Source organism: Physella acuta, unplaced genomic scaffold, assembly GCF_028476545.2.
Source record: "Physella acuta isolate Inbredline_101_S28 unplaced genomic scaffold, ASM2847654v3 ptg000061l, whole genome shotgun sequence".
In the NCBI taxonomy this organism is placed as follows: Eukaryota; Metazoa; Mollusca; class Gastropoda; family Physidae; genus Physella; species Physella acuta.
In genome coordinates, this window is record NW_026731581.1 from 112699 (window position 1) to 140000 (window position 27302).

Consider the following 27302-nt stretch of genomic DNA (forward strand, 5'->3'; position numbering starts at 1 on the left):
GTTTGATTCCGGGTTTAAGAAAGTAGACAGTCCCTGAGTCCACCCAACTCTGATGGGTACATAACTCACGTTAGGGAAAGTAAAGGCGGCAGGGTATAGTGCTGACCACACTATCTCTTCATATGCCGAGGTCACAGTAACAAGTGAACTCTACTTTACTTGCCCCATAGACTGTCAGGTTTAAAAGGAAACTTTAATTAATATGCATTAAAGTATGATTTTCTAGTAGACTTTCAATAAGAATTTATAACTGTTTTAATAAGATGAGTGAAAGTGCATGCTATTATCAAGACTCAACATTTCCCGTTGAGTTTTTGTTAACGCCAACCTCGTGTTATTCTCGATATTTAATTTATTTCTTTGTTTTGTTTTCAATTGGGGAAGTTTTTAAAATCTATTCTCACGAAGATATGTAGACATAAAAGGAACTAAAACTCAAAAGGCAATCAATTTCACGTTGGGGTATGAATGGCGTATATTACACTAATATTGTGTGTAACACGGTACGTAACGCGGATTCCGTTCGCAAATCCAACATGTTATCTTTCAATTCATCACGATTATCATGAAAAGAGATAATATTTGTTTATGTTCCCCGAAGTTTCAGGTTAAGCTTATGTTGATGTTCGAATATATCTTCTTGGTGTGATACTCTCCCAAACCACTCATTGTCGTCAAAGCATATCAAAAGGTCTTGTTTCCCTTGCAATTCCAAGTACATCTTGATTTCATCTTTCAATTAAAAAACACGATTCACAACATTTCTTTTTGGCAGCCAGAGTGCTGTTGCGTAGAATAGCAGAACCTCGTGATCGTTATTCGTGTTTTTGCACAGTTCTTTAAACAGATAAGTGTTCAGGGCCCCAGTTTCAATATAACTTACGACTTTTATTAGCAATGGAGTCGGAAGAGTCTTGATGGCGATGGCATACCGGTGAATCATGCAATGGATTCCCCTTGGTTAGGAAGCTAAATCTTTTACGTTTTTCTGAAAGCCTTATTTTGACCCAAACATAGATGACGCACCATCCGTAAAAGCACCACAGCCGTTTTTCCATTTTATTCCTCCAGTTTCAAAAACGTATTTCTCTTCTCCATTATATCTTCGCAAAACAGCAACTCTTCTTTGCTAACATCTGAATTTCACAAAGACAAGCAACTACGAACTCGAACTCACATCTGTTGATTCATTTACTTGAAAAGCAAACAATGGTGAAAACTTGGTTTCATACAAAATTTGTTCTTTAACATCTACGGACAAGCCTGCTATAACCCGCTGAATATATGCAAGGTTTGGTGAGATTTTGTCCTACTGTGTGATAGGTTGTTTTTTTTTTTTTTTTTTTTTTTTTGCTTGACTAATTCTAATGCGACGTCATATGCACTAGCTCAGGGTCGGCAACCTGCCTCTCGCGAGCCGCATGCGGCTCTTTTGATGTCAAATTGCGGCTCTTCAGCTCAATGCACAAATATTAATAGATATTTTAATTTATTCATGAAACTCATAAATGTTTTAGTCTGCAACACTCGGTAATGAACAATATACTAATAAATATAAAAAATAAACATTCGCTACTCTATTAGAATATTTAGTTACTCCCAATTTCGATGTACATCCTTGTCTTCTAAAACTGAGTTATTTAAACAATTACTGCTTGGATAATATTTATCGGGGCACGGGTTTACCTACACTACAACCCGGTGTTGTATGAAAGCCTTAAGTGTAAGTTATTCACTCACCGTAATATACCAATTAATCAATCACCGCTTTAGTGTCGGGGACGGAGTGGCGCACTTTTGAAACCGATTGCACTATCGCAGGGGCATTGCGTACAGCTCCTAGCTCGGTTTAATGTCGTGTGCCGCATTAACAATATTTAAGGGCGCTCCTTAAAACTAACTTAGGCGAATAGTGCTTGCGAGATAGCCCTGGGCGCCAAATTGCACACTGCAGAGAAGCCGGAGGATGCGCCTGATTCGATTTAGTGAGCGACTATAGAAACCCATTGTATCCAAAGCATATCGCGGATGCCAAGTGCTAACATAGTCGCTCTGGAACTCTGAGCGCCAAACCGTGTATTGACGAAAATCGAACCCTTCCGGACGCTGCCCATAAGACATTTTTTTTCGCAGAAATCTTATCGGGAGTGTTCTTATCTACTCTCAAAAGTTTCACGACACTCGGATTAACGGTGTTTAACCTCATCCGACTTTTATTTTTTCTTATATACCGCACCCTCCCGGGAAGCCGCCCTTGCGAAATAAAATAAAGATTTTTTTTTTGCAGAAAACTCCCCTGGAGTGTTATAACCAACTTACCCAAAGTTTCATGGCGATCGGATAAGCGATGACAAACTGAAATCGACTTTAATTTTTATAAATCGAATCGCTCCCTGCCGGGGCGTCGCCGCTGCGAATTTGATATTTTATTTTCGCAGATATATCCCCAGGATTATTTTCAACAACTTTCTACAGCATCATGGCGATCGGATGAAAAACAGACACACACATACATTGATATATATATATATATATATATATATATATATATATATATATATATATATATATATATATATATATATATATATATATATATATATATATATATATAATCCTAATCAAAGATCATAATATTGAAATAAATAAGTTAGTGGCTCTTTGAAAGCTGGGAAATTTTGTAATTGGTAACTTTTGGCTCTTCCATCACAAAAGGTTGCCGACCCCTGAACTAGCTTCACGCCGACGAAAGAACTCCATATCTTTGTAGTTTAGGTGTGTTCTGAAAGACTCGTCTCAAAAAGACGTTTTAGGTTTGAAGGTTTTATAGACTTATGACTGAGAAAAAAATTGCACAGTACGCATTGTTTGTTCTATATTCCATCTCCAGTAATGTTAGTAAAGCTTAATTTCAGATATTCTTCCAAATATTTATGTTTTTTTTTTCAATGCTAGGGTTTAGTCTACCAGTTGACGACCTCCAGAAAGCCCTTCGCGACCCCCAAGGCGACCCCCAAGTTTGGGAACCCATGTGTTATATGGTAGTACTTGTAAGAAAAATGTAAATGTACAATTCTTATTCAGATATTGTTAACAAATATAAATTGTTATAATTGAAGTGGTTTCTATTTTAGTATTCATACGTCGATATGTATAAATAGTATTCATTTATTTTACTTCCTGCATGGCCTGTTATTTCAAGTTCCGTTAAAAGGTGGTGTACAATTATTACATTCACATGTTTAGGTTATAGATACAGATTTCTCCGAGAAAACCATCATTGTAATAGCAGATACTGTGCAGATAAAAATATCATGTATTTTCGAGTGTGCCTACCGATTCTGTTTTACTTTTTCTTATGTGTACTAACTGGTAAGTTAAGACATTTCATAATCATTACATCTGTAATAATCAAAAACGTATTTTTTTCACCAAAATGACTAGTTTTAATGCATTAAAGATGATTAATTATTGATTAGTAATTTCATTAATGTTAACTAATAGATTAATAAGGACTACATTAGATTAAACTCATTTTACGTAATTATAAAAAGGTTGTTTTTAATTCTAGAGATCTGATTACTACATAGAGGAAAAACGCTAATTTTCTGCTCTCAATTGTTTTGCAAAAAGTACAAAACAAAAATTAAATTGGCAGTAAAAAGTAAAAACGTAGGAGACCATAGGGTTAGGGATTCACCTGACACCTTTTAAGTAATGGGAGAGGGTTTGGGAATTGAGCCATTAACCCCAACATGTAGGGCAAAAAAACAGAGAGATTCGAGCATAGTATTCGAGCGTTATTGTTACTTGAACATTATTTTGGCGTGTTGAACTTTAATGTATGATTTTTTTGACAAGCTGAATGGGAATCAGAAGATTTAAACACCCGATCCTACAAATGCCATTGTCTGGACTGTACCACAAATAATTATTGTGCCAGCAACGCTACTTGTGTGACAGGATGGTTTGGGCCCGGCTGCCACTACCGTATGTTATAAATTGTAACTGTTTTTTTTTTTGTAAAAGCTATTTATAGACATAAGTATAAATTATTCATCCTTTGCTTCAAAAATAAATTATTTTTATTGCTATGGAACAGAACGTTTGTTTTAATTATATCAACAGAGGACCTGATTCATTCCCTTGAACTGCAAACTGATTCAGACAAAACAATATATCTGAGCGATGGCAACGACAGCACATGTGACATTGTAAAAAACGTAACTGTCACGTGGAACATGCCTTACTATCTGTCATGGTTAAGGGTTTCTTATGACGATAATGGTACTTTGATTTTTTAATAGCTTGCAAAAAATCAGTATTACTATTTGTTTTGCTGTTTGTATGAATGTATATATATATATATATATATATATATATATATATATATATATATATATATATATATATATATATATATATACTTAAACGAGTTAATTATATTTTGTCCTAGAAACTGTCGTAAATTCAATGTTGCTTGATGTAATGAATGGGAGCGATGGTGTAAACTGCTTGAGTAACAAAAGATACTGGTTTGACAAAAACAACAAAGACATAATGTGTGACTCAAACGGAACTGTTGACAAGATTGTGATCAAGTTTCCTAAGAAATTAAATATATGTTCTATTTATATTAGCGGAGGTAAAGGCGACTTTAAGTTTGTTAAGTATAGATCCTTAAGTTCTTTTCTCTCATTTAAGTAGCAATTAAACTGTATAATAAATTAAAATAAATGCTATTATGCCAGTTATATTATAATTTTAGGAAAATTAAAATCACAATAATCCTTATAATCAAAGTACGTGTTTCTTATAAAAGGAATAAACGTAGCTTATGGACAACAAACAAATCAATCAAGTACATATGATAAAGCCACATCGGATAAAGCAGTTGATGGTAACACAGACAGTGACTTTGACAAGGGCAGCTGTACTCACACTGATGATTCTCTAAATACCCCACAATGGTGGGCTGTAACATTTAACAGAACTGAATACGTCAACAGATATGTACTTTATAATAGAGGTCATAACCAAGGTAGTAATTTATTTTCTTTACATAAGTACTATTTAAATAATTATTTAGAAATTTAGTCGAGTACAATTTATTCTGTATTTGTTAAATTTAGGGAGACTGGGTAGTTTTAGACTTCATAGTGGTGCAGATATACAGATGTTTACTTACAATGATCCTGGAACAACACAAGATCAGTACACCATAATAACATTACCGACCCAAGTGTCGTATGTGAACATCTCAAAAGTTATTAAAACATCAAAAACCGAATACATTATACTGACTTTATGTGAGGTCGAGGTTTATGCTGGTAAGTATTTTATATGTTGTTTCTCCTTCAATAGCTTAATTTTTTCTGTCCTATGTCAGGAATCAAATTAAGTAATATGATGTTTCTTTTGCTAATAGTAAATTAACTAGACGTCTATAGGGCTGGTAAGTAGTTCACCAACCAACTCTACGGCTCAATAAAACCTGCATGAGCCATAGAACTGGTTAGTGACCTACTTACCAGCCAAATATTACGTTCTAAACAGAATAAATGTATATGTTCTGTCATAGAGCCCGTGTGTAGCAGCGGAATGCATGGTGTCATGTGTGAGAAAAAATGCAACTGTACTAATTCAGCTGACACGTGTTTTCCTGTTACCGGGAGGTGTAAATACAAATGCGCACCAGGATTCAGGGGGATAAATTGTAATCAATGTAGGTAACTTCTTAATGTTATCTAAAAGCATTTAGAATGACTTGTTTCCATTAGTTAAAACACGAAAAAATTACATTAAAATTAAATTCAATGTACACTCATGTCGGTTTAAACACTAATGCATGCAAGTTGCTTTTATATTATAGAAGTTATATTGTTTAAAATCGTATAAATATTTTGTTTGAAGTAGAGTCATTATGTGTGTTTACTTCTTTTGACTATGTTTACTTTGTGATTTTTGCTACATAATATAAATTAATTCAAAATGACGTATATAAAGAAACATGAACCCATGTAGTCAGTAGCGCTAAGCGGCAAGGGATGAAAGTAGAGACAGTACATGTCGACATTATCTAACGGGGGACACCAAGATAAACATTACTTTAATTTCTAATTTTGCACGAGTAATTTAACAGTTTACTAAAGTAACATAACCCTTTATGCAAGGGTGACACCTTGTGAGAAAGGAGTTGAAAGAGTATCAACTATAATCAATTAATGTTGAGTATCATTCGTATTTTTATTTTCTGCATAGCAATGTCCCACATAACTTCCTGCCATTGCCATATGTATGTTTATATCAAAATGAAAGTTTTGAAAATTACTATTTAATATTAGAAGTAGGCAAGGATAAAAAAGTTTGTAACTTCTAGCTTTTCCAGCAGGATGTTTGCATTCACCTTAACATAAGAAACGACAATCCGTGATGCGCATTCTGTATTCAGTTCATGTACCGTCGCCTGCTGAATTACAAAATTAAATAAACCGGGAGTGATCTCCCCTAAATTTATTCGACTATTCTTATATAAAACAACAGAGGATGGGAACTCGGGATATAGACATGATTTTTAAATATTTAAACTTTTTTAAAATAGAATAAAATCTCGTGGAAAAAAGAATAGCACACCAAGTGAATGCCAAATAAAATGTGCATAATAGTGCGCAATATTATTGGTACTTTATAAATTGACATTAGTTTTTTGAGAAATCGGAAATAGCGTAAATTACTACTTCCGGTCAACAGAAATTACTCAAAATTTGAAAGAAGGTAGAAGATTAGATCTTTTACTGACATGTGTAAGGTCATTTATCTATCTGAAATAGTACTCAAGTTATGGCTTTTGAAACATTCAAAGTAGAAAAAGTACCACTTCCGGTTATCGGAAATCGCTCAAAAGTTGATAGGGATCTATGATTTTGATAAAATACTTATATATGAAATTTCATCAACCTAGCTGTAACGGTACTCAAGTTATCGTGTTTACACACACATAAACACACAGACACACAGACATACGGACAAGATTGCAAAATTATGTTTTTCCGTATCAGTGAGGTGTAAAACGTCGAGATTTGCAAGGGATACTGAGTTGTTTTGGGACTAACAAATAAAAACTTGAAAAAATAAAAGTACATAACAATAAAATAGGGTTCTAGGCTATTATCTTATAATTTTCTTATGTTTACTATGTAAATTTAAGTGCTTGAAAATTGTACAAAAACTTTTGAAAAATTGTATTTTAGCTTGTTCACAGAGTTACTGGGGTGTTAACTGTGAAAACAGATGTCTTTATTGTGTGAACGGCAAGTGTGATTCTAGAACAGGACTGTGTGCTGAAGGTTGCTTAGGGTACAGCGATCCACGAAAATGTAGTAAAAGTACGTATTTTATTTATAACAATTGAATTATAGAACAATTTCTTGTAGGTTGTAGTATATAGAGGTTTAACCATCTACAAGTTGCAAATCTGCATGTTTAGCTTAGGTCAAGAGGCTATACATATTTTTATGACGTCAGAAATAAAAACAATACAAGTGAGCGAGTTAGAGAATGAAGCACACTTAAGAATTAACACAAACTTTTAATTGCTGAAGTTAGATTATTTTTTAAATGTGACACAACTAATCATTAATTATATTTATAGTTCTTTATACCAGGATGGTGTATATATAATATATATATATATATATATATATATATATATATATATATATATATATATATATATATATATATATATATATATATATATATAAAGATTAGCGAGTTATAACTATTTGAACCGACCGGCTACTATTTCAAGCGCTAAAAATCTATGCTTATAACGAACCACGCGTTTTCTGTCAGTATACTTTTGATCAGAAACGCAGTCGCACGCTGCAATCATACGATTTTACTCCACAGCAATCAAAGTATTTATATGTAAGGATGTTAGAAAAATTATGTTATTCTCTTCTATTATATTCTATTTAAAAAAAATAAACAAAGAGTAGTTGTTTTATATAGCCTAATTCCAGTTTGCTTTTCAAGAAACCAAAGTCATTTTTTTTTTTTTACATTTTTATTAGACTAACACAATGCTTTGATAATAGTCTAGGTCTAAATTCTAAAATATAGTCTTGATCTAGAGACCGATATAAAAATGATTATTCGAATCAAATTTCGACAAACTTGTACAATAAAAAAATATTATTTTAATTCATTACTAGTTTTAGATTGAGGGTTTTTCTTCGTGTTAAGAAACGATTTATATGATAGGTTACAAAATGTCTGGCCCAGGGGTGCAGTGTTTCTTCCAGACGTTTTTCTCCGGGGGTGGGGGCACTTGAAATTTTCGGGGGGGGGGGGCGGTAAACTTTCTTCGGGGGGGGGGGGGGACACACTGTTAAAAGTAGGCTATATATTTTCTATATAAATTATATAAATTTCATTTCGTTCGGTGGGGGGGGGGGGGGCACGCCGATTAGGGGCCCATAGCCGACCATAATAACTTTTTTATATTTGAAAAAAAATTTCTTGCATTTTTGACTTGACGGCAAAAGCTTCTGTAAATAACAAACAGATCTACTACAGTTGTGATGTTATACAGTAGTTAACACATGCTGTAAAAAAAAAAATATGCCTGAGCTGTAGTGTGAAAGATAGGCAAACGTTCAAAACACTTCCATGACTTATTTCCCTTTTCTAAATAGTTAAATAGGGGTGCTCATAAGCTCTTTTTAATAAATTATTATTTTTAAAAAATACAAACTAAAGACTGACATAGTATAAAAAGGAAATATATTTAAAACAAAATATATAAATACAAAAAAAAAACATAAAAATAAACATAACACGAGAAACCATTACACATACAAAGCTTTCACGTTTTATATTTTTTTGATAGGCTAAGGGTCGGCTGTATTACAGCAACCACATTGAATAAACTAGTTCTAAATCTAAAAAACCCCACATTCTAGACTACTGCACTCACACAAAATAATGGCATGATTTAATTTGTTTAAATTAAAAAAAAAAACATTTTCTTTTTAAAAGCTGATCAGGCCAGAAATGAGTATCCAATGTTTGTGTTCTGTGTTTATATATATATATATATATATATATATATATATATATATATATATATATATATATATATATATATATATATATATATATATATAGGAGGGGGCTCAGAATTTTTTTTTTGCGGCGTGGCCCTTTTTTTCTAGTTCCGCCACTGGTCTGGCCTACATGTTAAACGAGAAAATTAAACTACATTTAAATTTAAATGTGAAACACTAGCTTACTTAATATTTAGATGACGTTTCGGTTTGAGAAATAGCAAGCATGCTTTAACGGTTAACACATTAAAACTGTGGCTTAATAATTAGCAGTGTACAGTGATTAGTATTACATGTTTAGATTTCAGATCAAACTTGAAATTATTAAATCACATGATCTGAAATTGTATTTACAGAAGCTACCATAGAGGATAGGTAGAAGGCTCTTTAAACTTAGCTAGCAATCTAAAGCACAGACTAGCCTCTCTCAACTGACCACTCATACCACACACAGACTAGCCTCTCTCAACTGACCAGTCATACCACACACAGACTAGCCTCTCTCAACTGACCACTCATACCACACGCAGACTAGCCTCTCTCAACTGACCAGTCATACCACACACAGACTAGCCTCTCTCAACTGACCACTCATACCACACGCAGACTAGCCTCTCTCAACTGACCACTCATACCACACACAGACTAGCCTCTCTTAACTGACCACTCATTCCACACACAGACTAGCCTCTCTCAACTGACCACTCATACCATACACAGCCTAGCCTCTCTCAACTGACCACTCATTCCACACACAGACTAGCCTCTCTCAACTGACCACTCATACCATACACAGCCTAGCCTCTCTCAACAGACTAGTCTGGCCTTTCAAGAATTCAAGGTAACAGACACTGCAGTACAACCCTGATACTTAAAATTCAATTAGCAGATAGCTCGCGATTTCTTGGGTCGCAACATAATGATCCCATCCCTGGCCCTTGACCAAGTTTGCTAGAGCAGATGAAAGATAAAATTTGTCAAATATAAACACCTACAAGCACGTAAACTATTACTTCCTGCTGGCACACATCCTTTCTGTGCTCAGAGTTTCTTCCAGGCATCTCTTCGGGGGGGGGGGGGGGGGGGGGCTAAGCCCCCCGAAACTTTGGAACCGCCTCCCCCCCCCCCCCCCCCTCGAACGAAATGAAATTTATATAATTTACATAGAAAATATATACTTTTAACAGTGTGTCCCCCCCCCCGAAGAAAGTCTACCGCCCCCCCCCCCCGAAAATTTCAAGTACCCCCCCCCCCCGGAGAAAAAAGTCTGGAAGAAACACTGTCTGTGATACGTTGCCTCATTTTAAAGACATTTTAATAAATTGAATGTTTGTTTTTCATGTGATTTTTTAAATTTAACAATATATTTTTAAGAATTAAAAATATTTGCATTATGTTGCTTTTTTATACGCATTAATTTGATAAGTAAACCATTAGCAAATAGTAATTATTGATTGACATAAAGTTTATATTACTCTACAAACACATCAACCACCAGATATATATAAATCCTTTGTGATCATAGAAACCCGTAATAAAGATAGTTTCAAAGAATAAACTAAATCATCTCTTTTCGAAATAAACTAACCTCATCATGTACAATAAGCTCAAAAGATAAAAAATGAGTCCAAAATGTAAATTCTAGCTCATATCAGTTGTTAAGGATTTCTTAACAACATACAAATCACGAAATCACGTTCCTTGGACAAAACTCAATTCTCGGTTCAAAACGGTCAAGTCGGTGGGACAGAGATAGTCGATTTTGCGGTGAAACTTTTAGAATTAGCAAACCATCTAACTTTTTAAAACTGCTTTAAATTAATTATTTTAAACGTTAGAGTATAATAGGTAAAGAGTTTCTTCGCACAAATCATTAAAAATTATTATAATTCGTGCGATCGAGAATGAAATAATCAGTTTTTTGTAAGCCCTGTAAAATGTACATTTTCGGAGTTCGACGCTTTGCGACAGAGGCCTTTGATATATATATATATATATATATATATATATATATATATATATATATATATATATATATATATATATATATATAGGTGTGTGTGGGAACAGGGCATTTCCCCCCCTGTCAATGATATTTCCCCCCGACATTACCCCCAGAGTAATTACCCCCTGTCAATTACCCCCCTGTCAATTACTCTCCCCCCCCCCCCCGCCCAGTAGGACATTACCCCCCCCCCCCCCCCCCCGGATAGGGTTAGAGTTAGGGTTAGGGCTAGGTTTACTGTTAGGTTTAGGGCTAGGGATAGGGTTAGGGTTAGGGTTAGGTTAGGTTAGGGTTAGGGTTAGGGTTAGGGTTAGGGTTAGGGTTAGGGTTAGGGTTAGGGATAGGGTTAGGGTTAGGGTTAGGGTTAGGGTTAGGGTTAGGGCTAGGTTTAGGGTTAGGTTTAGGGCTAGGGATAGGGTTAGGGTTAGGGTTAGGGTTAGGGCTAGGGCTAGGGCCATGGCTAAGGCTAGGGTTGGGGTTAGGGTTAGGGTTAGTGTTAGGTTTTAGGTTTAGGTTTACGTTTAGGTTTAGGTTTAGGTTTAGGTTTAGGTTTAGATTTAGGTTTAGGTTTAGGTTTAGGTTTAGGTTTAGGTTTAGGTTTAGGTTTAGGTTTAGGTTTAGGTTTAGGTTTAGGTTTAGGTTTAGGTTTAGGTTTAGGTTTAGGTTTAGGTTTAGGTTTAGGTTTAGGTTTAGGTTTAGGTTTAGGTTTAGGTTTAGGTTTAGGTTTAGGTTTAGGTTTAGGTTTAGGTTTAGGTTTAGGTTTAGGTTTAGGTTTAGGTTTAGGGTTAGGGTTAGGGTTAGGGTAGGGTTAGGGTTAGGGCTAGGGTTAGGGTTAGAGCTAGTTTTAAGGTTAGGGTTGTGTCTTTCTTTGGTTTGTGTTTTGTGTGAAGTTTTAGGCTAAGGTGGATGCTTAGGTTTTTGTCTTTTTCTCAAGGTTTGGATTAAAGTAGTATATATGTATAAAATTCCAGTTAGAGTTAGGATTTTAACTCGAGAGGGGGGAGGGTAATTGACAGGGGGGTAATTGCTCCGGGGGGTAAATACGGGGGGGGGGAGGAAATATCCGGGGGGGGGATATCGAGGGGGGTAATGTCCTGTAGCCGGTGTGGGTGTGTGTGTGTGTGTGTAATAATTCGAACTTCAACTAAAATCATTTATAGGAACGCTACATAATTTGACGAAATTCCGTTTTAATTGCCACTCTACTTGATACAATTTATACCCAGGAAAGTAAATAATTCATATTGAACCCTGGTTGGTTGTACAGAAAAGCTAAAAGCCCTATCATGTTTACTAACTTGAAGAGTTTTTCTTGAGCCGGCTATGCCGGCATATAACTGACTATGAAATCCTCTTACCCGCAAATATAACATAACATATAATATAATTATATTACTAACCTCATTTGAAATTAGAAAAATTAATTTACCAAATACAAAATCAAGCACGACAGTATTCTTATTATTTCAGTATGTAAGATAAACAAGTATGGAAAGAACTGTAGCCGTAACTGCTCCACAAATTGCCTGGAACGTAAATGTAATCACACGAACGGCATCTGTTTCAAGTGTATAAGTGGTTTTCAAGGAGACTTCTGCAATCAAAGTATGTAAAAAAAACACTTAATTTTAGAGATGAAACAAATAAGAAAGCTGTATAACAGTAAGCTTTTAATTAATTGCACTGAAAATAAGAAAATAAAACTAACGTGCATTCCTAAATAAAAGTATTGGGGATTCCATAAGCGACCAATAAAAGACAGCAATTTAGTTTTATTTTCTTAATTTCAATGCAATTAAATGATAATTTATATTTTTTTATTTTTGTTTTTTTTTATTTGTTTTAGTAATCTTTCCGAATAAAGTTTACATTAAATAGAAAGTGAATAAAACTATGTGTATCTAAACTCAATCAGTAGCATCCATTCCATAAAGAACACTTACCTTCCTCTTCTTATTCCGTAGACCACAACAGGTTAACTAGACAGAAAGTTAATAATTCGTATCCCTTAAGAAAACAAATGAAATTAAAAATAACTTCAAGTCAAAAGCAGTTCATTTCAACTTTAAAGTCATATTTTATTCAAAACCAAATGAAAAGTCATGATTTTAAGGAGTAAATAATGAAAGGGAAGGCACAGTAATTAAGAAAAAAATTTATATAGTTCTTCTGGTGAGTATAATCGTTACTAAAGGGTATAAACAATCTCCTGTTTACTATAAATATGCATATACAATGACAAATTAATCAATTTCTTTTACAAATTAAACATTTAATCATTTCTTTACATTGCACGTAAAACAGTACCATCGCTGTCATTTGCTCTGTCTAACAGTGTCCTATTAAATAGTAGTTGGGTTTGTTTATATAAAGACATAAAGTTATTTTATAAATGCCACTGTTTTTACTCTTTTGCATAACGTCAAGAAAATGTTAAATACACGCACACTGCTAAAACATATTAAAAAGATTAATGTCAAATATTATTTTCGTTTAGATTCTTAGAAAAAGTGGATACATTTTAATAACATAATAACAGTAGGGTAGAAAAATTTAATTAATTAAACTCTTTTTTCTAATTTTGACAAGGGAGGTAATTTAAAAAAATTAACTCACGCTAAATAATTAAATTATTAAAATCTACGGAATGGCTAAAGTTAAATTAAATGTATGTGGTTTAATACATGTTGTACATCGGCAGACATCAGAGCGTTGCGCCATTTTTTAAAATGTTATATTGTTTGATAAGTAAAATTAAATTTTAGAGAGGTTTATGAGTTACGGTTTTGGTTGCTATATCAGCATAAAAAAACATCACAGATGCAGCCGTTTGGATAATACAGTGATGTACGAGTGGTGCTTGCGGGTTGATATGGCTAGGACAGGGGTCGGCAATCTGCGGCTCGCGAGCTGCATGCGGCTCTTTTGACGTCCAGATGCGGCTGTCTAGCTCCTTGCACACATATTAATAGTTATATAATTTCATTTTTACTGGACGGTGGGGTACGATTTTACCCTGCGTTCAGTGGGATGGAAGATAAGCCTTATGAGAACCAAAGGATAGAGGCGTACGATGCAAGTTATTCAAACCGATATCCAAGCCAGTTAGTCGGCGTTCACCGTTTTGAGGCCTAACTGGCTAATGGGAGACACCTCCTGAGCCGGTGATATCCGTACAGAAAAAATAATATAATAATTATTAGCTTCTAAAGTCCTAGAATAATATTATTTGATTGCTAATTTTACTATTCTGGCGAAACATGTCTATGTTTTTATATAAATAAATATTATTTCATATTTAAAGCTATTTATTTTAAATAACAAATCATATTTATCTGCCTAATCTTAATCAAATACCAAAATATTGAACTAAAAATTATGGCTCTTTAAAAACTGGGAAATTTTGTTGTAACTCTTGGCTCTTACGTCTCAAAAGGTTGCCGACCCCTGGGCTAGCAGTGTTTCTTCCAGACTTTTTTCTCCGGGGGGGGGGGGGCACTTGAAAATTTCGGGGGGGGGGGGGGGGGAAGCGGTAGACTTTCTTCAGGGGTGGGGCGGACACTGTTAAAAGTATATACTCTCCAGTAGCGTACGCAGGGGGGGAGCAGGGGGAGCGTCCGCTCCCCCTCTGGCCATTTTCAGCAAAGTGGCGCCTTTTTCGAAACTTTTTAAACTCAAAGTTTAAAACAATGATATTTGTTTAAAAAATATTTTTGGTCGGCACATCTATTTAAATCACAAGATTTCTTTTCATGCAGCAATTAAGCATTATTGTACTAGTCTAGTAGTGTCTACGTTTACAACACGTATTAATAGCTGCATCAGTTTGCCATTCTAAAAATAACCATTACGATGCATTGGAATTTTTAAAAATCCTCTACAGGTAGTACCACTTGGCAAGAGGGGTGTTAAGTTTAAGGCAACTGTATAATGTATTTGCCTTCGAATAATTGCATTAGAAAATGTTATACATAAAACTTCACACATAATTTAAATTACTTTATATATACAGCTTGAATCGTGTGATTAATTTTTTTTGAAAATTACTATACAGAAACAATTACAACTGATGTGGCACCTCTATTTAAATTTACTTATGGGCAAGCTGCGTAGCGGTGGGGAAATTTTGACAAGGTCAACAACGTCGTCACGATGATGTAGTAGTATTCTTACAGTTTGGGCGATAGTGATACGATTACAAATTATATGAAACAGTTACAACCCCCCTCCCCCATGGACCCCTCTGTAAAAAGAAATATTGTCATAATACCACTGCTACTTATTTAAATCTATTTCGGAATCACTATACATGTGTAATATATATATATGTATGTTTAGAACATTCATCTAAAAACTGACGCTATGTTCACTCTGAGTTGGTTATCCCCCCCCCCCCCCCACACCTCACCACCACAATTGTGTAGAGCGACATTAATGTCACACCTAGGTATACACTGGGTTGGATAATTGACCTAAAGTGACCGGACAGTAAAAAGGTGTGTGAGCAATACAGTGATCTAACCCATACCTATCACTATGTTAAAAATGATCTTTAAGGAACAAAAAGAAGCAGTAGTTAATTTAAAAATATATGATCTGAACTAAAATACCGACATTTAGTTAAATGTAGGCTGTAATTCCGAATGTTTTTCTATTAAATCGAAAAGCGTGGTTTTATACCAACTCTGATTTCAAAAACTTTCATTATGCTGTAATGCTTTAGCATTTATGATGACGATATATTTAATTCTGATTATGGACAAAAACATTTTATAAACACGAATAGTGTTAAACAATTTTATTATATTCTAAAGTAATTATTTATTTGTTTTGACATGTATAATTAAATATGTAGATATATACATATTTATATTAAGAGAGTGATTATTTCCCCTATTTCACTTGTCTTAAATAATTTCCAAGGAATTATTACGTAAGAAATTTTTTTACAAGAATTACAAAACAGATTGTGTTACGTTCATTGTTTTTGGTTGTAGTTTGTGTATATTTTGTTTGTTTTTTTTGTTTAGATTGATACAATTTTTGTTTTGTCGGCCTACATTGTGTGTTTTTTCTTATTTCTTCAGAGTGCTACTTTCAATTTTTTTACATCATAGCGAAGTAATGACATACAGCTAGTAATTATATATATATGTATATATATATATATATATATATATATATATATATATATATATATATATATATATATATATATATATAATACACGTATTTCGGCGCCTTTTTTTGCTCTTTTCGCTCCCCCTACAACGAAAACCTGGATACGCCTCTGATACTCTCTATATAAATTTCATTTCGTTCGGGGGGGGGGGGGGGGGCGGTAGAAATTCCCCCCCCCCCCTGGAAGAAACTCTGTGGGCAAGGAGAATGAGTGGATCGGTACAGTGTTGAATTATTTTTCAGATTGCTGTTTATGTGTCGTAAGGTCTATTTTATGGTGGTCGGCGTTGTTATTTTAATGTATTGAATCCTCATTAATAAAACTATGTCTCTCTTAGAACCCTTTCAAAAAAATATAAAGATTACAATTGCGCCAATTTTTTACACACTCCTTATAGAAAGATAATAATGTAGTCAGCTGCTTATTCATTTTGCATTAATTGCTTTAAGGGGATATGCAAGTGTAGCAATATAGTATAACAAATCATTAATCTCTGTTCCCAAGAAGGTACATTTAAAAAAGATTTACCGTGGCGGAGCACGGGTATGCAGCTAGTATATATATATATATATATATATATATATATATATATATATATATATATATATATATATATATATATATATATATATATATATATCCAAGCACTAATTATTTACATAATTAACTGTTAAAATAGAGTTAGATATTAGTTTATAACAAGTATAAGATACAATTGAATTATAAATTATAGTTCAGATTGGAAATCGTTTGAATAAAAGAAAAACAATAGATTAAATCTTTTTTTATTTCAAAGATAAATTTCATAATCTATTATACTTTAGAATAGAAATATTTAACGTCTAATATAGATTCTCGTTGTTTCAAATCTAACAAAGATATTAAAACACAAGTGGTACTGAAGTCGAATGAAAATCGTAGGACTGACGCCTATTTTTTTTAATCCGTAAACGTGTCTACGAGTATGCTAGCCAGAAAAAATTCTAGCCCCCCCCTCCCCGAACGAAATGAAATTTATTTATATAATTTATATAGAAAATATATACTTTTAACAGTGTCCGCCCCCCCCCCCCCTTGTCTGGAAGAAACACTGATGCTAGCATACGTGTATATGCATTTTCAGTATTAACTCCTAAAGTCAGTTTAATATTTGCTAATTAGTTGCTTCCTAAGCAAATTCTTTTAAAAATTTAACTGTAACCTTTTGGATTCAACAGTCATTAGGGCAGATGAAGTAGAGTTTCCCTGTATCCTCGGCTGTCAGGTAATCTGAGCAGGATGGACTCAATAACGTTAAATGCCCTCACACCTTTTTTCGAACTCATAACGTTTTGGTTATTACTCGTGTATTCTACCTTCCCACCACACTTACTATTAAACATAGTCCCACGTATAACTAAAATGCATTAAATGTTTTTGGCTTTTCTCGTACTCTTTCAGCCTGCGACCCAGGGTACTACGGCACAAGCTGTTTGCTACAATGCAACAAACACTGCACTGATCAGTTATGTAACCAAACCACAGGACACTGTTTTAGGTGTCACCCTGGGTACTATGGTGATACCTGTGAGCTCAGGTGCAGTGATCAGTGTGGTGGTGACCGGATGTGTGACGTCAATGGGACCTGTCTCTATGGCTGCTCAGATGGTTACCATGGTGATAAGTGTTTAGACGGTACGGACAACATAACTTAAGGGCAGCTAAACCCCCCAAAGTGAAAATTATGTGTTAGAACTTTTTTGAGAAATAAGGAAGTTGTAACTAACATAGTAAATGAAAAATGAAAAACAAAATCATTAAAAAGTTATGGTTTTAGAAAATATTTTCTAAAATGTCAATTTTAGGAGAAAATAGCTCAAAATGAGCTCTAATTGAAATCACAATAACACAGTTTCTGTTTGTCAGAATGAGATATATCTTTAACATAGTGGAATATACACAAATACAGACAGGATGAACTAAAACAATTAGAAAATAGTAAAAGAAAATGGATTTTAACCAAAACATTTTAAATGTAAGACCTAAAAAATAGCAAAAAAGTAGGAAGTAGACTTAGGTTTTTATATTATAAAATGTGAAGGTACCCTTCTTAAGTCAGGGAAGGTAAAGCGGATTAAGTGCCGTGTTAATCACATTCGATTCCAAATACGAAGATTGTAGACAGATAATCTCAACTCGCTTCTCTTTAGACCAACTGGTCTAAAAATATTCTTTATTTTATTCCTGATTGATTTCAATAAAAATGACTTTCTGTCAAATGCTTTACATCTAGAAGCTGGTTTGTAAAATGTACAATTTCAATACAACGGTATGCAGGAATAAAACGTAATAAGCATTTCGTAGTAAGTTTTAAAATCCACTACACTTAAAAATGAAAGTATTGTTTTCCTTTTCTTATGATAAAATACTTAAAGCTGTGGTCATTCATAAAAATCGTGTAAAATGATTTAACGACTAACCTTTGACTTGTCAGTAGAGTTGCAAAACATCTAAAAAGTTTCAAAGAATTCGCTAGATTTAATTTCAAACGTGGTCAAAATTAAGTTTCAAAATGTTACCACAAACCCACACACACACAGATATACCGACAAATGAAAAGAGTGACTTTGACAAAGGTTAAAATCCACAAAATTACTTTTAAAGCTGACCTACCATTTACATCGTGCGACGTGATGAAATTTGGCCCCTCCTGTACACAAACCTGCTGTCCCAACTGTAAACCTGTCGAACCTGCAGGGTCTACCACTTGTCACTATGTTACAGGCGCCTGTCTGTTGGGATGTCGTATGTGAGACCTCTAGAAATGTCATCAAAATGTGTTAATCCTAATCTAGTGTTGGGATTTACACTTGGTCCTTGTGATAAGGGTTAATTCTTTTGTAAGTCAGTTAATTTTGTTAATCCTAATCTAGTATAAATATATGACATCTGACCTGATATTGTGTTATTAATTGAACCTCTTTCAGCCTGTAACGAATATTATCATGGTCTGAACTGTTCTGAACGTTGTAGTTCGTATTGTGGAGGGAATGGGTCATGTGACAGTGTCACTGGGACGTGTCTTGAGAACTGCACTAGTGGCTACATGGGGTCACATTGTAATGAATGTAAGTATTGTTTATATTTTATTGTATGTGTGAAAACTTTATGAAGTATGTAGACGAGTCTCGGTAAGCAGATGAAAGTAGTTGATAAGCAGAGTTTCTTCCAGGCATCTCTTCGGGGGGGCTAAGCCCCCCCGAAAAATTTTTACCGCCCCCCCCCGAACGAAATGAAATTTATATAATTTATATAGAAAATATATACTTTTAACAGTGTCCGCCCCCCCGAAGAAAGTTTACCGCCCCCCCGAAGATTTCAAGTGCCCCCCCCCCCGGAGAAAAAAGTCTGGAAGAAACACTGTTGATAAGTTTTTGTATCAATGACGTGTAGGGGAGCTATGTTTAGTGGAATTGTTAAAAACGGCTTTAATAATTTCTGAAACGATTTCGTTAATTTTTTTGCAACTGTATGACTATAACTTCACCAATTATAAGTCTTAACTCATCACTTAGCTGTTAAAATATTGTCATGCACTTTTATCAATAAAATAATATATATAATTTAACTCTGAAAAAAATAATTAAAAAATAGTAAAAATAATATGCCATATAGTATAGTAGAGGTTTTTAAGCTAATTTGTCAATCCGTTTGTTTAATGTTTAAAATTTAAAAAAAAAGATGAAGTATCATTATATTGTCACACACCTATATGTATATAGTCATGTTTAACAATACTAGCATATTACAATTTTACGATTTCATTTTAAAGAACCTTTGGAATATAACAACTTTTATACTTTTATACATTTTACGTAACACAGCATGTGTGGACGGCACCTGGGGAGATCGCTGTAGTTATAACTGTAGTAGATTTTGTAAGAGATCATTGAACAACACTTGGTGTGATCCTGTCAATGGTACTTGTCTAAACGGCTGCACAGAAAACAGATACGGGGCTGTTTGCTTGAATGGTAACGTGCACTTATTTATTTTGTTCCAGAACACAGAGTAACTAATCGGCCTTAAAATTGTAGAATACGTGTATATTTTGTGTTTTGCTATTTGTTAAGCAATGTGTCGATAGGGCTGGTAAGTAGGTCACCAACCAGTTCTACGGTTCATGCAGGTTTTATTGAGCTGGTTGGTGACCTACTTACCAGCCCTATTACAACTAAAGGCTCTGCTTTATGAAATAAATTATTCAAACAGAAGCCCTCAGTTATCAAGATAAAACATCCGCATTGTACAGTATCTTAGGAGTGGTACCGATGATTGCTGCTGTCGTCATTATAATCGTTATTATCAAATGGAGGTACACCAGTCAATATAACTTATCTTTTCAATTACACGATATACTCTTAAAATGATTATTTTATTTAGTATTTAGATGTTATTTAAAAATGTATTTTATCCAATTACTAATGTAGAAAATCTAAAAAAGCTCAAAAAACAATATCTACAAAACCTAAAGAGTTAACGCAAACGAAGCAAATAACTACTTTAGGTAAGTGGGAATATTTAAAATTTTACCAACATCGATGTTAATATGTTAAATTAACGATGTTATTTTTTTAAATTAAAACTTTGTATTCATTAACCATTTAGAGTACACATCAATAGCTGCGAGTGACCTGTGCACATTTATCAACTCACACACTAGTGAGTACTATAGTGATACATTCGTGGTAAGTAAATAACTGTCTTAACGCAACTCTTTGTACAGTAGACAATTTACATATTTCAAAAAATTATATTAGATATCTTTACAAAATATGTGTACCATTTATACATGCTTTTTTACCTTTAAGACTGCCATTTTCTAATAGGCGAATACTCGATGACAATGCACTTTGACATAAATGTGACAAAATCAGAATTAATTTTAAAAAATATACAATGTTTGTTTTATTAAGCACTAATTTTTGCTTTGATCATACACCATTTGTTGCGTTCACTTTGTGCGCAGTTCATTTTCTACACGATTCTTTCGTATTCCTTTCTGTTACATACGAGAAAGCTTAGGGGAGATAACTTCTGCTTTTATAATATGAAATATTTCAAGTACTAAAGCATTACTTAAAACTTATGTATTCATTATTTTAGTTCGTTCACCAATGTAATCATATCAGTTTGTTAAATACTTTTTAAGGGTTTTAGAAATTTTCGTCTAACTGATAAATCTATTATTCATAGACCATCCCTACACCTAAAAATAGAAGTATGACTGTTGGTCTCGGTGACATAAATAAAAGTAAAAATCGCTACAAAAATGTGTGTGCATGTAAGTAAGGATTTTACTAGTTTCTTTTATAAAAAGAAATAAGTTCATTGTAAGAAATGTTTCAAAACGAAAAACAAACCAACACACCCAAGGCAGTATTTATGATATATATATATATATATATATATATATATATATATATATATATATATATATATATATATATATATATATATATATATATAAACTATGGTGTACTTTTATGTATCTTGACACCCTAAAATACTCTTTAACTTCAGATGATGAAACAAGGGTCCGCCTTTCTGTAGACAAGAGTACGGATGAATCAGACTACATTAATGCATCTTTTATAAGGGTTGGTATTTATTAACGGTGTGCGGTCACTTGATCCCAACACATGTAAACCCAGACAAATACTCATTGGCACGTAATTTTCTTGTTATTTAATCCCTTGGCACAGGTTATCGATTCTGCTATGCTTAATTAAGTCAAGTTACTGAATACTTTATCCCTACACTTTTAATCGTGTATAAAACAACTAATGATGCTGTTAATCACAAATTCCTGAGTGCAACCAATTGTGACTACGCTAGTCACTATTCCTCTTTGAAACATTTTTAACCGGGAGAGCGGTCAAAGTGTTTGGGATCAGGCTAGACTTAAAAATGTGTAACTTTCGTTTTTAGGATTAAGTCGCTATAGATTTTAAATGCCTTGGGATTAAAAACATAATGGATTACGTGTCGGAGATTAAGCGTGGGCGATTAAATGAATAAAAACTGTTATTTACATAAGTATTTATTTGCAAGTTAAAGGTAAAAGTGTTTGATTTGAATCAAAACAGTGATTTAGCAATCATTTTAAAATTTTGAAATGAATCAAACTGCACATTGGTTTGTTTAATTATTCAACAACTTTTCAATCTTCCTATAAACAGACATTCAAGCTAGAATCCAACATTATTGCTGCACAAGGTTGCCTTTGAACTATTTTTAAAACGTGTTATAGGTTTTTCATTTACTCAATTTTACTACAAGTAGTAGTTTAGTAGTAATTATTGTTACTTTTTAAAATTTTTAACATTTTAGATTTTCTTTTAGCTTTAAAAAACAAAGCTCATTTATGAAACGTTTTTGCTTTAAACAGGACCCAATAAGTCAACTATAACAGATTTTATACGAATGCTATGGGAACAAGAGGTCGAAAAGATTGTTATGTTAACTAACATCATCGAGGAAGGAAAGGTATTCTGTTTCTTTTTCTGTTTTTTTTTCTATTTAGCCGTTCAAATGCACTTTTTTTATTTTATACGCCACAATATTTCTTTAAGCACATGATGTCTTTATCGATGAATGTTATATATTGAGTAAATGCATTGAGCTAAGTACAGGTCAAGGTTACATGAATGCGAATATTAACAGAGCAAGTGTGAGCAGTACTGGCCTGACGACAACCAAACACGTTTCAACAACTTCACTGTCAAGTTAGCCTGCACTCAAGTCTTTGCTCATTACACCATTAGAAAGCTGAAACTCTGCAAAGTTGGTTTCCAAATTTAATTTTAAAATAAACCTACATTTAGATAAAGTTTAATTACAAAAACGTCACTAAAGATAAAGGGGAAAAAAAACTCACGAAATGTACTACAAAATATTTTCAGTTTATAATAACCATAACCTCTCTCTCTTTAAGTCTATTTTTCGAATCCAATTAACTCTGATTTCTTCATAAGAATTCACGTAAATATATTGTAAGTGGATATCGCTATGCATGTTTACACACTACATTGTGTGACCAGGACGGGGAAGCTGAACGAAGCCTGACACAATTCCACTACACATCCTGGCCTGACAAAGGTGTACCCGCCACACCCTGGGCGCTGGTAGATTTCCATCAACAGGTCGAGCTTTGTGCAACAACCAAACCCGTCCTAGTTCACTGCAGGTAATGTTCTAAAATAATTCCTGTGGTGCACATAATCTGCCATAAAGCACTCTTGATAAATAAATCATAAAACATATTTTTGTTAACTACGTTTACAAATTTGAATTCCAACTATAGTTGTTTTATTGGAAATTTTGAAAAGGTTTAACCTTTTGTCTATAAGGAATATTTTTTAACCTTACCTAAAATTTAAATCACAAAGAGAAGCTCTATATTCAAACTTCGTTTCCCAGCGCTGGTGTAGGCCGTACCGGTACTTACATAGCTCTCTGTAACGTCCTACAGATGGTAGCGGACACAGGGATGGTAGATTTTTTCAGCACAGTCACCAAACTACGCGAGGATAGAATCATGATGGTACAAACTGTGGTAAGTTCCTGGGGTATTTAATGACTAGCACAGTCTCCAAACTATGCGAGGATAGAATCATGATGATACAAACTGTGGTAAGTTCCTGGGGTATTTAATGACTAGCACAGTCTCCAAACTATGCGAGGATAGAATCATGATGGTACAAACTGTGGTAAGTTCCTGGGGTATTTAATGACGGTAATACAGAATGTCACGTGACTAATTAATTGAAGTGCCCTTTAATTCCCAGGAGCAGTACGAGTTCTTACACAAAGCGTGTCTGGTAGCAATGTACTGCAGGGACAAAACTCTTCCATTGGCGAACGTTAGTGACACAAGTATAAACTACAACCGTCAGGAATACAGTGTAATTATTTTTTTTAATAAATTGATTCGGTGTACAATATGTGTAGCTAATGAATTTGTAGATGCCAAAAAAACTATTACTGTGATAATTATATTCTTATTAAACTCTAAAAAGTGTAAAACGGTCAATATTTAGATCATATTAAACAATATCGATGCTGTTTTACTATTTTATTTCAGGAGCTTTGCAATATTGTAGCAAGTGTAAGGAAAAGTGAGGAAGATCATGACCAGGAAACTGTTTACCAAAACTGTGACGTATCAATCGGATTATCAGGTTAATGTAAAAATGGTATATGTCAAATTGTAACTGGCAGCTAATGTATTCATTAAATACAGAAGCGATAATTTGTGATATGGGATACCATTACAAATCAAAGTTGAAAGACGGACCATTCTTTTTTAAAAACATATAACTGAAAAATGCACTTCTTTTGGACCTGATTTATTGAAGTTATTTCCTATAACTAAAGACAAATTAAGGTCTTTTCACACTAATATACATGTTATATATAACTCACAGATCACTCATTTATTTTTATCCACAGATTTGGATGCGACTACTAATGTAATATTTTTATCGGTAAAAAATATTTCTTTTGACAAAAATTACATTCTACAACTTTTAAAACATGTGTTCTTTAACGCACGAATACTTTTAACATTTCAATAAATAAAAGTTTTATTTTATGATAATAAAAGTTTGGAGTCTAGAGTTAAAAATGAACATACTAAGCCCTCTGAATAGTTTTACAACCTATTAGATAGTATTCACTCAGAATGACTAAGTTCATTTTTTAACATTACTCAGAGCTTTACAAAACTAGACGATCAAATTGTGTCCCAAGCCCCACAGAATTCCAATATGGCAGACTTCTGGACACTGGTCACTCAGTACGAAGTATCTGTGATAGTGACTTTTGAATCGGACATGGAATCTCAACCAGAAAATGAACTGGTCAAGTTTTTACTTTGTATTTTAAACATCAATTCACATTTCAAAAACATTATAACTTAATGCAAAACCTAATATGATTTACCTTTATAGCTAACGTTAGTGATTTATTGTAAAACATGCTTTAACTTTTCGACTGATCCATTGTATGTTTCAGGCATCCTGTAAGTATTTCCCCGTCGATGGAGCCGATCCTCTCAATGTGGCTACCTACAGCATCACAACAGAAAGTTTAAAATATGGGCAGTACTGGGAGACACGAAACCTGAAGGTTCACAACAACAATACGGTTCAGTTGGTGAACCAAAGTACTAATGTAACGGTGGTTTGGTTCATTTGAAGCACACACATAAACGCATACTCATACAGACGTAAATATATATATATATATATATATATATATATATATATATATATATATATATATATATATATATATATATATATATATATATATATAATGTATATATTTGAGTGTGTGATTGTTTATTTGATTATCTATGCATATAATTTGTTTCAGAAAGAACTAGACGGTTTTAGTGTAACCCTATTGAAAGTCACAAACTTAGACCTGGATCCATTGAAATTGCTAACTCTGCTGAAACATATCCGAGGGCTGAAAGCAGGGGACAAAGGCCCTGTCATGTACGTGTACAGGTGGGTCGTTAAAAACATTATTTCAAGTCTCGTCAATTGCAGCAACTATTCCTAGATGTGAACAAGTGTGCCCATAACAAATATAATTTGTTTATATTGTCTATTTCATTTGTTTGGGGTTTTTTTGCTTGATTTTCCCTACAAGTTCGTGCTAGTACACGCAAACCAAGCACCCCAAAAAAACGCGAGTGCTGTTACCAAAATTGTTTGCTAGTGCTACCACTTTATGTTTTTGTGGACAAAATGTATGGCCTAGTGGTAGAAAGTTAGACTGCTAACCCGAAAGTCTCGAGTTCAAATCCGGGTCCAAGTCAGTAGAACCTCCCTAATTTCACCCAGTTTTGATGAGTACCTGACTCACGGTTAGGAAAAAAAATGCCGCTGGGCATAGTGCTGACCACACTATCACATCAAATGCCGAAATCACTGAAGCAGATAAACTCTACTTCATCTGCCCCATGTGTCTTGGGGACGAACTGGAGAAGGTGCTGAAACAACATAGTTAATCACGGTATAGTATTTATAGTAAATCACTGACTAAATCAGATCAGAACTAAATATCTCCAGCAAAAAAAAAGATGACATTATAACAACAAAACTTAATGATTTATCTCTAGAGATGACGCCACTTTCTGTGGCCTGCTGGCTGCTCTAAGTCTGGTGCTTGATAGACTAGACTACCATCACACCCTCACAGTACCGCTAGTGGTGGGCTCGGTCAAATCTCTTTTACCCACAGCCATCCCCACAGAGGTCAGTACTTGTTTATAACAAATTTATAACACTACCAAAACAAATCAATCATTCCATATATTTCAATGTTCAAATCATATAAGTAATGTACAGTGGCTGAACTAGAAAAAAAGGGCTACCCCGAAAAAAATAATTCTGGGCCCCCCTATATATATATATATATATATATATATATATATATATATATATATATATATATATATATATATATACCTATATGTACACATATATATATATATCATCAATTGTCTATGTTGATTAAGTAGATTCATAGCTACACTTTAAAACATTAATGGTATATATTAAAAAAGTAAATGTGTGGCTGCATTGTCTAACACAAATAGTGTTTATTAAAAAAAGTAATTGTGTGTCCCCCCCCCCCCCCCCCGCCCATAATGAATAGGAAGAGTACGAGGTCATCTACAAAGTGATACAGCACTATGTCAAGTGTGTGTGTTTGGATAAAGTGGACGGAGATTGCTCGACAAGGAAGGACATGAACTGTGTTTTCAGTGACGATCACGTGTATGCCAACACAAAGGTCATTTACACACTCACTAGCTAACTTCAAGCTTTGCTGGAGTTTTTTTTTTTTTTTATTCATAATTGTTGAAAGCTGCTGAACTACTATCCAAATATGCATAGTTTATTTTGTTAAATTTATTTTAGTGATTTTTGTTAGTGTATTATCGACA

The 27302-nt window shown here is 33.8% G+C and overlaps 1 protein-coding gene and 1 long non-coding RNA gene across 2 annotated transcripts; both read left to right on the top strand.

Annotated features, from left to right (window-relative positions):
* The first annotated feature begins 3254 nt into the window (after positions 1-3254).
* LOC131949214 (uncharacterized) lies at positions 3255-4199 on the top strand. The gene is made up of 3 exons (XR_009388134.1): positions 3255-3372; positions 3862-3990; positions 4129-4199. It is a non-coding gene; the product is annotated as an uncharacterized LOC131949214 (long non-coding RNA).
* A 276-nt stretch (positions 4200-4475) lies between these two features.
* Positions 4476-27196, top strand: LOC131949028 (receptor-type tyrosine-protein phosphatase alpha). The gene is made up of 27 exons (XM_059310793.1): positions 4476-4645; positions 4823-5041; positions 5133-5330; positions 5582-5725; positions 7251-7385; positions 12586-12720; positions 17738-17971; positions 19264-19404; positions 20161-20310; positions 20549-20651; positions 20767-20843; positions 20945-21024; positions 21533-21620; positions 21860-21936; positions 22519-22555; positions 22728-22825; positions 23003-23122; positions 23380-23525; positions 23759-23894; positions 24127-24243; positions 24423-24519; positions 24791-24825; positions 25054-25200; positions 25355-25513; positions 25718-25854; positions 26472-26607; positions 27011-27196. The coding sequence occupies exons 1-27, from the start codon at positions 4489-4491 to the stop codon at positions 27170-27172; spliced, it is 3465 nt and encodes a 1154-aa protein (XP_059166776.1). The 5' UTR covers positions 4476-4488; the 3' UTR covers positions 27173-27196.
* The last annotated feature ends 106 nt before the right edge of the window (positions 27197-27302 follow it).

Bases quoted from the DNA above. Each gene is read 5' to 3' on its own strand.
- LOC131949028 (XM_059310793.1), top strand. From the start codon at position 4,489: ATGAATGGGAGCGATGGTGTAAACTGCTTGAGTAACAAAAGATACTGG. The intron at 5,331-5,581 runs GTAAGTATTTTA...GTTCTGTCATAG, and splicing joins TGAGGTCGAGGTTTATGCTG to AGCCCGTGTGTAGCAGCGGA. The intron at 24,520-24,790 runs GTTAATGTAAAA...TTTTATCCACAG, and splicing joins CGTATCAATCGGATTATCAG to ATTTGGATGCGACTACTAAT.